Source organism: Clupea harengus, chromosome 25 (genome assembly GCF_900700415.2).
Source record: "Clupea harengus chromosome 25, Ch_v2.0.2, whole genome shotgun sequence".
Lineage (NCBI taxonomy): Eukaryota > Metazoa > Chordata > Actinopteri > Clupeiformes > Clupeidae > Clupea > Clupea harengus.
In genome coordinates, this window is record NC_045176.1 from 11,145,387 (window position 1) to 11,158,867 (window position 13,481).

Below are 13,481 nucleotides of genomic sequence, written 5' to 3' on the forward strand. Positions count from 1 at the left end.
TGCTAGCTAGACTCTCAGACAATGTGTATAGGGTGCAACCAAGCGGTGCTTCTTAACCGCAACCGGCAGACACCCTACCAGCCCCTGGCTCATCTGGACAGTGGCACAGAGACTGAACTTTCACCACCTACCCCCATTGTTTCACCACAAACAACTGAGGCACCCTAACATCTGTCACAGTGCTTAAGAGACTTTGTCTTAAATGCCTGGGTCGTTGGGGACAAGTGACCAGCCAGGAAGGGGCTATGTAGTGTGCAAGGGGGGGCGGGGGGGGTTACACTTCTGTAAATGTGTGTGTAATGGTTCAGTCCCATAATGCTGTGCAAATGTGTGTGTGTGTGTGTGTGTGTGTATGTGAGAAGGCTCATGTTTAATTTTAATGTCTAATATTCCATTTTCGAATGTATTCATATTCCCTGTTTGTGTTTAGGTTAGCATGTATTTCTGTTATTATTTTGAGCCCATACGCTATGCTATGTGTAATTGAATGTGTTTAGTGTATTTGTCCACCCTTACCCACGGTCATGTGTAATGTAAATAATAGCCCCCCCCCTTCCCTAAAGTTTCTTCCCTTATGTATCAATTTATCTCCATAGTGATTTGCTTTATAAATAGCAAGACGCCAAAGGAAAATCTGACTACTGTTCCATTCGTTACAATATGAGCACAGGCAAACGGAATGTTATTCGCACTTCTACAGCTTGGAGCATAGTGCAGTTCAAAGTATATTCAGTAAGCGTCAATTCCATTCACTTCAAGAGGCAACATGATTGAAGTGGGCGGGATAGCAATACCCGTATACAGTGTCCGGCGCATGCCAGATGAGAGTTCTGCGCGTCTGCGTCCATTACTTCCACACCTCAACGCAGCGAGGACCTTGTCTATTGACTTGTGAGGGCCACAAGGCAAAACAAGAGGAGGGATGGAGCAGCATGAACGAAGAACGCATGAAGGAGTTCCTTGAAAAATGTTTTTGATGTGGAAGCCTACCTCCTATTACCGTGTTTGGTTTCTCTCTCAAGTACATCAGCATTTACATTTCCCTGCTTGATGCGCGAAGATAATGGGAAGTGACACAGCTGTCATGAACGCCACTCGGAATTTTATAGCCAATAACTCCAGTAGAGAGGAGTCCACCTTTGCCCAGCCGGTGATGGTTACCCTGGCGGTGATGATGGTCATTTTGGTTGTAGTGACGGTTTCAGGAAACGCTCTGGTCATATTTGCCTTCAAAGTTGACAAAAGTTTAAGGCGGCAAAGCAACTACTTTTTCTTGAATCTGGCCATTTCGGATTTTCTTGTAGGTGAGTACATTTCATCCTCTGTACACATCTCATGATATTTTAATGTGAACGAGTGATACGCTGGCTATTTCACATTGTTCCCTTTTAGCGTTAATCCATTAGGGTAACATCCGCATGTCTCGTTAAAGCCTCGAATCACTCCTGGCTCCTCCATGAGTTTAAAATAAAGCTGCCGTTTCAAAACAGGCAGTAAGACCCAGTTATTATATGCTTTATAAAACTGTAAAGTATAACATTTCATTTTATCTAGGTGCTTTCTGCATTCCCGTGTACATCCCATACATCCTCTCTGGTCGATGGATGTTGGGTAGGGGACTGTGTAAACTGTGGCTGGTCATGGACTACCTGCTGTGCACTGCATCGGTCTTCAACATCGTCCTCATCAGCTACGACCGTTTCCTGTCAGTCACTCAAGCGGTGAGCTAGAGCCAAACGTAGACAGTAATACGCACAGAGAAAATGACATGTATTTACCAGTCTGACAGTATTGAACAGAGATAATCATGCTTCCACAGGAGATTCAGGATCTTTTGGAGTTGCTAAGGGCAACTAGTTACTGTAGTCCTTGGTGGTTACATTTGCCATGTAAACTTCTGAAATGCATATCTGTGCCACACATTCTTAATTTCAAGCCTACGGTAGTGGTTGATCACCTGCCCCTGTGGTTTCTACTGGATCCATTCATCTTTTTGTTAGCCCCTAATTTGGGTTCTTTCATTAAATTAATTATTAGGGTTATATGGGTTATCGTACTTGTATTGTCATCTCTAGAGTCAAAGAGAGGTGACAAGTGAGGTTTAATGACTGCAGATCCGGCTCTTTCAACACAGCTGATGTAATACATATTATGCGTGTCCAAGCAGCATTTTTATGAAGAAACGGAGACAATGGGTAATGTTTTCACAGGATTAACAGAAATTTTACAGGAATGCCTTGCCAAGGTGTATGTGAAGATTTTTTAAGCTGCTTTATGTTTCTGAGCGTAGACTTCGTTACTGTCTGTAATCCCATCCTTCCCATTCTTGGGCTCCTGCCCACCCACCCACTACCACTTTGAAGATATTTCAAAGGTAGTTAATATATCCCGCAACTCATAGGTGTAAACATCTTTATTAGTTAAGGAGAGGTGTCTGTGCAAAGGTGTGAATAGTATTTGGCCCAGTGTTCATGTCATCTTATTATCTGAAGGCCGTCTCACTGACTCAAGTGGGATACTTAAAAAGGCCAACAGTTGTTTCCAGATGGGCAGATGATGGCTCCTTCGCTGATTGAGAAAGGAATATATGAAAATATCAAAGCTGCTCCATGAGTCCTCAGTACAAATATATCAAAGCAGAGATGAATCGGAATCGGATCAGAAGACTGAGGCATGTAGACGCATAATCTCTCAGCCAACTGAGTTATTTAACCATGTTGACATAGGCTTCACAACAGGCAGGGTGAGAGAAAATAGAATGTGCCATTGATTAGAAAAGGCTTATAACCCTAGCCCATTAACAATGTACTGTGTGTACAACAGGTACTGAACGGAACTGTACCTCATTAGCCACCATGTCTAATCAGGCAGGTACTAATCTAGTGTTTAGAAGATATTCCGTACATACAGGGGCCTTGGCTGATGCCCTTTCGATTCCTTCAGGCAGGAGAACTAAATAATGCGTTGCTGCTTAAACTTGAGGCCCAGGCCCCCTCAAGTAGGTATAAGCGAGAAATATTTGCATGGTCATACCCAATTTTGCCATGGTACATGTCATGCCCACATGTTTTGATGTCATGAAGAACTGCTCAAGAGGTGCTGACTGCACCTGAACCCTGTTAATCTGGCAGCACAAGGAGCTTCATAAGTATTGTGTTATACACAGTAGTAATAAAAACAATTAATATGAAAGAGACATCAATGCCACGACTAAAACAACACATTACAATCTTAAAAGCAGCTGAAAGCTTAATTAGTGTGGTTTAAAAAAAAACATTTTGAACTAATACAAATCCTTAATATATTTTATAAGAGGCCATACATGCAATGTTCCAGTGTTCCAACCCTGGAAAAGCCAAACAAGCCAGACCATGGAAGGCCTAGCAAATAATTACTTAAATCCTCTTAAAAACAACCACTGAAGTACTCGAGTACTTCTCTGAATTCAGTACAACATGCATGTCTGAGAGTGAAATCACCCCTAGATGTCTAACTTCGAGAGCTTTATGTTAGCGGTCATTGCTCTGATAACTGACTAGCCTTGGACAGCAACTGAGTATGAGTTCAGCTCAGAAACAGTGGGAGCTGACATAGTAGCAGAGGAAGAGCACTGTTGTCGGGGGAAGCCATTTAATATTGGCCTCAGTCAGATGTCTAAAGGAGGAGTTGGTTCAGACCCCATCAAGCTGCACTGGAAGGGCATAACCGCCGACCGCAGGCCAGGTGAAAATGAAGTGCTGTAATTCTCAATGTAAATAGTCAGGCCTTTAAAATGGCACCTGTGAACATAAGGATGCTGGTGTCACCGCCATAGAGTGAAATTCACAGCATCAGTCTGTTGTGCGATAGTTTACAGTTCATCTGTGTCAGCCGAGGAAACGGCAGTTTACGCAACACATCATAACAACACTTAAAATAGTCATCTCATATTCTAAGAATTCAATTCAATTCATTTTATTGATATAGCGCCAAAACAATAACATTCTCTCAAGATGCTTATATTCTTATGGCAGAAGGGACTGAATGTCCAGCCTAATTGTGTATTTGAGGTGGAAATTACGTTAGATATTATCAGCTACCCAAAGACAGAGCCCTCTGTGTTGTAAAATGTTAGGATGCCCATTGTAAGGATTGTCTTATTTCCCCCGCTCTGCATCAAAGGGCTTTTTATTTTGCAATTTTTCTAACCCTAGTTGAGATGTAGGGAGTGAAAGGGCAATGCCATTACACAGGAATGATTGTGTATCCTTGCCTGTAAGCTGGAAGGTCAAGTTTCAATAAAATATCACATACAGAAAAGGTCTTAGTTTGTCAAGCCAAAAATGTAGGTTTTTTGTAATTGTATTTATAAAAATATATATGTATTATGGAATGTAATGCGTATAATATAGTATAACAAAAACATCTGTCTGTTGTACACTGTATACAGCTTTAAGTGAAACACACTCCAGGTGTTATGCAGCACTACTGCCAAAGAGATAGGGGATTTGTTCAATCTATGCACTATTTAAACAATCACCATACATATGCTTCCCTTAGGGTAAAATTACTGATTTGCATAGACCTCCACATGATAATGTTTTTCAATCACACGTCAAACATCATTAAGCTGTGTTAATAGTGTAGGTCTGCAGATAGAGCACTGAGGGCAATGATCCCTACATAATTGCAGATTTGTAAATAATTAGGAAATAACTAAAATAATTTAGTTTGAAAGTCTGCTATATTGGAGAAAAGAGTAATGGGAAAGCATGAATAGAGGCTTAGAGGGAAGTTGCTTAAGTATTTCTTGAGAACATCAAGGCGAGGTTCAATATAAAAAAAAAAAACATATGTTGGGAATTCAAACCTTTGTAGCATTTTCCAGGTGTTTTTGTGTGATTACAGCGCAGAAACAAAGAACAGAGCCATATTATATATATATATATCATTCAAATAATTATACACACTGAGAATGACTTAAAGAAGGAGACTGGGCTTTAATTAGTTTATAGGCGGGTTTTCATTTGGTGCTTTGCAATATTATGTAATAAGTCCTTTTCAGCACAAAGTAAGCACAGAATGGTCTTCTGTGGTCAATCTTTTACGTAGGTTTGGTCTCAGCATTGGTAGGGACACCCCCACCCTAGCCATAAAAAAAAACCTTAGTTGATATTATGTTGAACAGGCAAACTTTATTAAAATATATTAACATTTGTGTACAAACTTGTGGAACTTGGAACTGAGTTAAACGTAATAAGAATAATAAAACCTTAGTTTAAATACAAGACAGTATTCTGCACCGAAAATAAATAATAATAATAATAATAATAATAATAATAATAATACATAAATAATTAAATAAATGAATAAAAACCGTTTTCCACATTTTTTGCATCACTTCTTTTTGTTGTCCTTTTTTGGATATCCTAAACATATGTCTATGCCAATATACAGCAACAGTGTATTCTATATCCAACATATAAGTATATACAATAATGTTCCCATTTTCACTTTGGCCAGTATGTATTACTTTCTTGATGATGCCTTATTTGTGCAGTCAAAAAAGACAACAACATTTCAAATAAATATATTCTGCAGCACTTAATAGGCTATAAATAAAGTGCTTTTTTCATTTATGAAATTATTAGCTACTTTTCTTTTCTTTTGATGTCTTATTTTAAGGTTAGCTTTATCCTTCTGGCTTCAACAAGACCAGCTGCTGCTAACACACTGGTAGAAAGATTGCAGACACTAGGGATAGATTTAATTACATACCTTACAGTACACTAAACACTTTCAAAACATGTTTCCATTGTAGAACAGGTGGCGATGTTAGGCTAGAAGGTTTACACTGTGTGGGTAGTTAGCCTACTAGATAGCTAACTAACGACGACCTGGGCTTCTTGATAGCTACCGATAGCTACTTACTCAACGGGTGGTGAAAAACTTCGGATGTCTCTTTTCTTTTTTGGTGGCATTTTCCTATCTACAAAGCACAAGGTTTAAAAATATCAATGCTGAGACCAAACGGAATACTAATATGAGTTTTTATTATTTCCTGGTGCATTTAGTAGTTTACCGTGTCAGACTACTACCAGCTCACTTTCTGCAAGTCACGATTCACAAAGTGTGTGTTTCTGACTCTGCCACATCTTGTTTCGCAGGCTCAAAGGGTGCATTGGAAAACTTGGAAATTTATTTTTTACTCTTCTGGGCGACGAACATGAGTTTGCAAATATATTGTGCAAAATTATTTTTTCAGAAACAGTCATTCAACAGGCAATTAAAATTAACAAAATATTGGTGGGGATAATTGTGTCTTTCCCAAACTTTGGTCGTGACTATATGCAAACCTACGCCCTTGGATTGAACCCACAAGATCTAATAGGCTATTTAAAGCAATATTATCTTCACTCACTTGGATGACGGAGCTAAACAATGTCAGAAAGGCTGGTATCTCTTTAGACATCTGAAGAGCTTTAGGACATACTCTGTGGGTTCAACTGTTTGCTATATTTGATCATAATATTTATGTCTTTCCCCCTCTATTTAGTTCTAAAAAATGGACAATGTCTGTCACCAAAATAGTTCTCTAAACAGCTCTTTATTTTAGGGCCTTAGCCCTTAGTCTCAGGAGAATAGATTTTTGGACTGTCTCCTGTATCTCTCTTGATATCCTCGTCCTCCTCGTGCCTCCACCCCCACTCGACAACTCAGACTATCATCTTCATAGAGGGAAGGGACCTATTCCAACCAAATGCTCCACTTCAGCCCATCAAGCCAATTGTGGTATAATTGGTAATTAGAAAGGCGTGAAGTGGCCTGTGATTGTAGCCCAGTGTCCAGTTCATACAAGAAGGAAGCAACGAAATTCTCTACATAGCAAATGGTCCACATAAAGTCCACATATAGTCCACATTACACACAACAAAATCAACACTGCTCCAAATAATCAGTCTGAGCATGGTGCAGGGTATGATGAATGGAGAAAGTTACAACAATTAGTCTATGTCCCAAAGCACTTGACACAAACGCCACCAGCAACAACACAGTTGGTACTGATAAAAAGTTTGCTGTCTTTAGGTGATATAGTTGGCAATGTCGTGCTCTGAAAGCTTTTACATTTTTGCAGTGTCCCGGACCATAGAACTACGTAATGCATAGCTTAGGAAGCTAAGTGAGAACGACAGGTGCGTGTGTATCTTTTACATGACAATTCATCAAAATGAATTTGAAAATGAAAATTATATCAAAACTAGTTACCTAATAACATACCTCAAAAAGTGGCAAAATGCTAAATAGTTTTGCTTTAAGTCAAGTAAAAGTGCTTGCTAAATAAGTAGCCTTAAATGTTAAAGAAGAAGATGTTAAAGAGAAACACATGCACATAGAAAGCCTAAAGGGACAATTCAAAATGTGAATTGTCATTATGTACTGTACGTATTGTCATTCTAGTAGAGCTATAGAGTGTTTTTCTGTGGATGAAACGAATTAGATGTCTTTTTCTCTGCTGTGGAGATGAGAGGTGACCAGTTCCTTCTGGTCACTGCCATTTTGTTGGATAACTCGCTCTGTGATGCACCGTCAAACAAACCTTTTACCCAAACCAACTGACACGAGGGTTGAGGAGATAGTTGCAGACTTTTCATTTTGGGGTGAACTATATTTCCCATAACACTTTATGTAAATGGAGGTCAAGAAAAGTCAGCTGTAAAAGCAGCTCTGAAATCAATATTCTCATTATGCGAAGGAAATGGGAGAATACAAGTACCAAAATGTAGGCGTCTTCATTATGAAAAAGAATGAGAGAGAACATTTTGTCCATCATCGCCGCCTTCATTTAAAAAAATGTGATTGCTCTGACGTCGTTTACACCATTTTCCAGTCTATTAACTCATGCCATTACATTTTTAAAAATGGAAATGAAAGTCTTATGATATATTGTTATCAGAATCGGTTGATTGCTATGATCTGAAAATAGCCACTGATATATAATTGTAGATGTCCAAGAACAACAATGTTAGAATAGAATGGATTAATTGTCGAAATAATGTCCAAAAAACCATCAAAAAGACTAACAGCAGTTTTCCATAAAGACTATAATCATAGTGTGTCCAATACCTTCAGTGTATGTTGACATGGCAGGTGATGTTGAAAATATGACCTGTCAGCCTGATCAAAGATGAGTGCTTTGAGTAAGCCACAGCTGGTGCCTGTCATCCTCACATCTAAAACATGGAGGGTGCAACCCTATAGTCCCTATAGAGGTTCACTACTACTGAAGGCTTTGCTGTGTTTTGGCCCAGCTTGTAGAAAGAAACCAGACAGCATTCATGTTATAGAAATGCATTTATTATTTGTTTCAATTGGGGAAACAACTGAAGTACTAGTAGAAGTAATAGCTCTAGAATGTAGAAGAAGAAGAAACTGTTTAATTTGCTTTCTGCTGTATTGAGGTTGACACTGATACACTGGATTCCATGTGACTGTGGATGGTGTGCATACTCTGAACTACAGCCTCTAAAGTGCGCTCTGAACTTCGCTACGATAGCCCCACTATGGTAGACACTGAAGATTAAGGGCCTGACAATGAACCTTTTGGGGTTTTTTTTGTGCAGAAACATACAACATTACAGCAATGAATACCAATCACCATTAAACGTCTGCTCCCTTTCATCTCCGAACATCCAAGGAACTGTTATCTTTGATCCTCAAGAGTCTGTTCTGTCTGGGCCACTCCAGTAACCTCGGGCAAATGCATGCTGTGTGCACCACACTCCCTGAGAGGGGAAAAGAGAAAACCTTTTTAAAAACAAATGCGAGTAGAGGACAGGTAACCAAAGACATCAGTGGTGGCTTACCAGTTCCTGTAGATTACCAGAACGGTCACATCAGCCTCTTTCTTCCTTAAAAGACTACCTATACCTGGAAGAGTTTAACTCTTTGTTGGTTTATTCAGACATTTCCTTTTAACAACTGAATAATTCAGTGTTCGATTACTTCTCAAATGCTCAGTGCCTCAAAGGTAGATGTTCCTCACCTTGTGGCATGTATTGTTGATATATTTTATAATACCATCATTTCTTTTACATTTTTTATTCAGAGCTGATTTGGTGAGCAATACCTGGATTGATCTATATCCAATACATGGTGACACTGTCATCAACATAGAAACCATTATTCCTTTATCAGTGGTTGATGCAGAGCTACCCCGTGTCTTTACTTTGAGTGGCCCTTACCTTAACACAAAGCTGTGCTCTTGCTTTTAGGCTCTTTTCAAAATGATGTGGGTGCCCGTCCTTGCTTTTGGTGATGAACAAAGCACTCCATTTGGCACCTCGTCATGTCACTCATCTTTCTCTCTCTCTCTCTCTCTCTCTCACTCTCTCCCTCCCTCTCTCTCTCTCTTTCATGCATGCATGTTCTACAATGCACAGTCCATTGTCAGTTAATTAAACATACGCCTCTTTCAAGTGCAAATGAGGACAATCCACAGTTACAGTAGACCACCTGCCTCTGAATGTTTGGAGTAGTCTAAAACTACCCCTACTGCTTGACCATGGTTAAATGGAGTGCTTATTTTACTGTTAGTCTCTCAGCTGCATGTAATTAGACTAAGGAAGAGCCTTAGTTACATGTTCTGAATATTGGTAAGATTGTTTATCTGAAATGTAGTTGACAGATTATATCATAGCTGCTCTTTGTTTGTTTAAGGCAATAGCAGAGATTACAGTTTTGGATTGTGATCATTCTTGCCAGTCCTAATATTTATATGTCTACGAACTGTTGCTGTTCAAATGAACAATTTATTGTTCGGCAATGAACTGGTCAAATGTCAACTGCCAATTGAATGGGTTTGTCTGTAGAATGATCTGATATTGATAAATGAGACCAAATGTATTGGCCTCTGCACATGCCTGTATTTCATACCACACAGGGGTTAGAAAGTGGGTTCACTGGTCTCATGAGGAGAAGTTACGTTTAATTTTCCTCTTTGATTTCAGGTATCTTATCGTGCAAAACAAGGGATGACCAAGCAAGCTATTGGGAAGATGATTGCTGTGTGGGTGTTGGCCTTCCTTCTCTACGGTCCAGCCATTATCTTCTGGGACCATGTGTCTGGCAAGAGCTGTGTGGCCGTGGACGAGTGCTTCGCCGAGTTCTACTACACCTGGTATTTCCTGCTAAGTGCCTCGGTACTTGAGTTCTTCTCACCGTTCATCTCAGTGGCCTTCTTCAATCTCAGCATCTACCTGAACATCCGCCGCAGGAGGCTGTGTGGCGCCAAGCGCGAACCTGTCCTGGAGGTCTCCTCCCAGGCCGAGAGCATCCGGCTCTCCCCACTTTACTACTGCCACTCCGTGTTTTTCAAGAGCAAGAAGGCGGTGTCCGTGGCGGCGGCCAACGCTGAGGAGGAAAAGGGCTCGCTGGACTCGCAGATGTCATCTCCTCCGGTGAGCCGGGTCGGCAGCGGCGGTGGCGGGGCCCAGCGCTCACGGCTAACCCGAGACAAGAAGGTGGCCAAGTCGCTGGCGGTGATCGTGTGCGTGTTCGCCGTGTGCTGGGCCCCCTACACGCTGCTGATGATCATCCGCGCGGCCTGCCGGGGCGACTGCGTGGAGCACCACTGGTACGAGGCCTCCTTCTGGCTCCTGTGGATCAACTCGGCCATCAACCCCTTCCTGTACCCGGTGTGCCACAGCAGTTTCAGACGTGCCTTCGCCAGGATCCTGTGCCCGAGACGGCGTAAGTCCAGCAGGCATCACCGTAAGCCTCCTTAGTCTCCCAGAGCGCTCTCCCTTAACCCCCCTAAAAGGAGATGGCGAGGTAAACAGTCTGTGACACATATTAGGTTGTCATATTCTTTGACATCACAAACTATTCACTGCGCCGGATACTGCCGAGACTTCTGCAGGAATAAAGACAGTAGTTTAATTGAGATGTTTTTTCATTATTTTATATTTATCATTTACTGTATCAGTTCCCTTAATTTAACATGTGCAGGTCTTTAGGGAACTTTAATTTGCATGTCGTACAAGAGTCTTGTTTCGTGCTTATTCTTCACCTCATTGCATAGCTCTGACACTCAGTGATGGCTTTGTGATGTTAATGATTTTTTATCTCTGGGAAGCATAATACCTGATGAGTTGACAGGTCACTAAACTCTTAATAAGTACTGTATAAAATTGAGAAGTGAAATTATACATGAAAATAAGTATACTAGAAAATAAACAGGAAATTGAGGGTTAATCGGTATAATATCATTCCAGTGAGCTAGAGTAGATGCCACAGGAGAAGTGTGTATGCAAGAGCTGATGTGACTGTTCTGTCCAGTGTTAAAAGGTTTTGAGCTAAATACATTAACCAGTACTGATCCAGATTCAGGTTTCCAAAAAAAACACTGCATCACTACAAGTCGTATGTGGAAAATGTTTATGTTACTCCAGAAATAAAATTGCCTCTGTTAGACAAAAAATGGTCTTCTCGTTAGAGATTTCTATTTAAAATGTGCACTTAACAAAATTAATCTTGTAGTCCACTCTGCCATTCTCTGATACCTAGGTATAAGTACGTAGAGATGGTGATCAAAACAGCATTTCAGGCAAATAGGAAACAATATTGTAACATGAGAATTTAACTTGTACCAGGATCACTGCAAAAACTCACAGTCCTCCACATTCACCATAGACCTTTAAGATTCACAAGATAACACAGAATAAATAAGCTTGGCTGTTATTAATGAATTCAGATGTAAATTACAAGGTTAAGGGTCCTCTCTTAAGCGGTCATCAAACCCCATTTTCCCAGATGGGAATTGTGTGTATTTGCAGATGACAGTGTAATCAGGGTGTGGAAGCCATTTGAAGGCGGATGGTATTTAATCAACTCTGGGTTCAGCTAGGACATAATCAGAGCTGAGACCTTAAACTGTTTCATTGGACATACAGGGCTATGGTGAGGATCTGCCAGGATCTGCTTGTTATTGTGATGCCACTTTTGAAGTTAATGGTCCGTAAGACACAGTAGTTCAAATCCGAAGTAGTTAGTTATAGGTATATTATGACAGTGGTATGATAATGAATATAATACATTATGATTATGATATATGATAAAATAATATAGAATGGTTGCAATTTTTATTTGAGGCTTTTGTCCTCGCTTTTTGAATAGGCCTTTTCCTGTCTTGTTGCAATGTTGTATTTGGCTCAAGAGTGCTCTCTACTGTCAGACGTTGAGCACAACATCAATTGGTAAGTCTGCCACTGCGTGAAATGAGGTGTATGCGAACTGGAATACTCTTGTATACTCCCGGATGTTTTACGCGGACCGGAGTACTCCTGGATATGTATCGGGTTTGGGGGCCTGCCCAGAGCCATTGGTTGCCATGGTAAATAATTCCCTGAGGAGAACATATATTATATAACATATTGTTTACTATTATTATTACTGCTGTTGTTGTTTTGTGTCCTTAGGTAGGTTATATACATTCTCTGACAAATAGAAGTAAAAGTTGTTAAATGTTGACGTACATATGATAGAGTGTAATGCAATATTATATAACATAAAGGCATTAAGTGAGGAAAGGAAACACTGATCACTTGTGAGCATTCTCAAGAAGGACCCAGCTCCTGACTCTGGTCTCTACTGCAAGTCTACACACAAACATGACACATGCATAGTGATTCACAAGGTACTTCTGGTCTTGATCCAGTATTTTCTGTAGCTCCATACAGCGTAGATGATTGTACACTACGGGCTGGGGGCCAGATGACCCACGCTGGCTTTTAATCCAAGATGGAGTCGTCCTCATCCAACGTCAGATCTATTGTAGCAGTCTTTCATGGGGTAGCCTCTAGAACACCTCTAGAACTCTGGCCTTACGCAACTGCAAAATGGGGTAAAGAGAAAATAGACCACTTAAATATCAAATGGGGAAAAAGCCATAATGCTTACTGGGGAAAATACCATAATGCTTGGATAGGTCATGTAACCTATGCAATAAAACAATAAATTGAACAAATGTATGGTTTAGGACATTAGACCTATTCCCCAAAAGGGACATGTGGACATTGGAACTCATTTATAACTTCATTTGCAAAATCCATCGACACGCTGTTTAATAGACGCTGTTGTTGAGTTGGAGAGGTAGGCCTAAACTGGGGAGAAGAAAGGGAGATTGACTAAAGGTTTATTCAATAATATGCCAACCAAACATGTTTGCCTAGCATACCTTGTCAGTGGATCATATTTGGGGGCCAAGCAACAAAGCTTCTCCTTCTTGAGGTACAATTGAATTCCATGGCTCAAAGCTAGTCCAACTTTGACGTCAATTTCCGCCATATTGGATTTTATAAAAAGTTAAAAAAATTTCACACAATTTGCTACAAGTGATCTTCAGACCAGGGCTCATATGGATTTTTGATTTACGAAAGGGTTCATCTGTCACAGTCAATCAAAATCGGTTGTGAATCCGCCAAACTGGAAGTGAGGTCATATCT

The 13,481-nt window shown here is 40.3% G+C and overlaps 1 protein-coding gene across 1 annotated transcript; it reads left to right on the plus strand.

Moving 5' to 3' along the window:
- The first annotated feature begins 586 nt into the window (after nucleotides 1-586).
- On the plus strand, nucleotides 587-10,814 carry LOC105900507 (histamine H3 receptor). The gene is made up of 3 exons (XM_012827825.3): nucleotides 587-1,304; nucleotides 1,555-1,721; nucleotides 9,987-10,814. The coding sequence occupies exons 1-3, from the start codon at nucleotides 1,064-1,066 to the stop codon at nucleotides 10,761-10,763; spliced, it is 1,185 nt and encodes a 394-aa protein (XP_012683279.2). The 5' UTR covers nucleotides 587-1,063; the 3' UTR covers nucleotides 10,764-10,814.
- The last annotated feature ends 2,667 nt before the right edge of the window (nucleotides 10,815-13,481 follow it).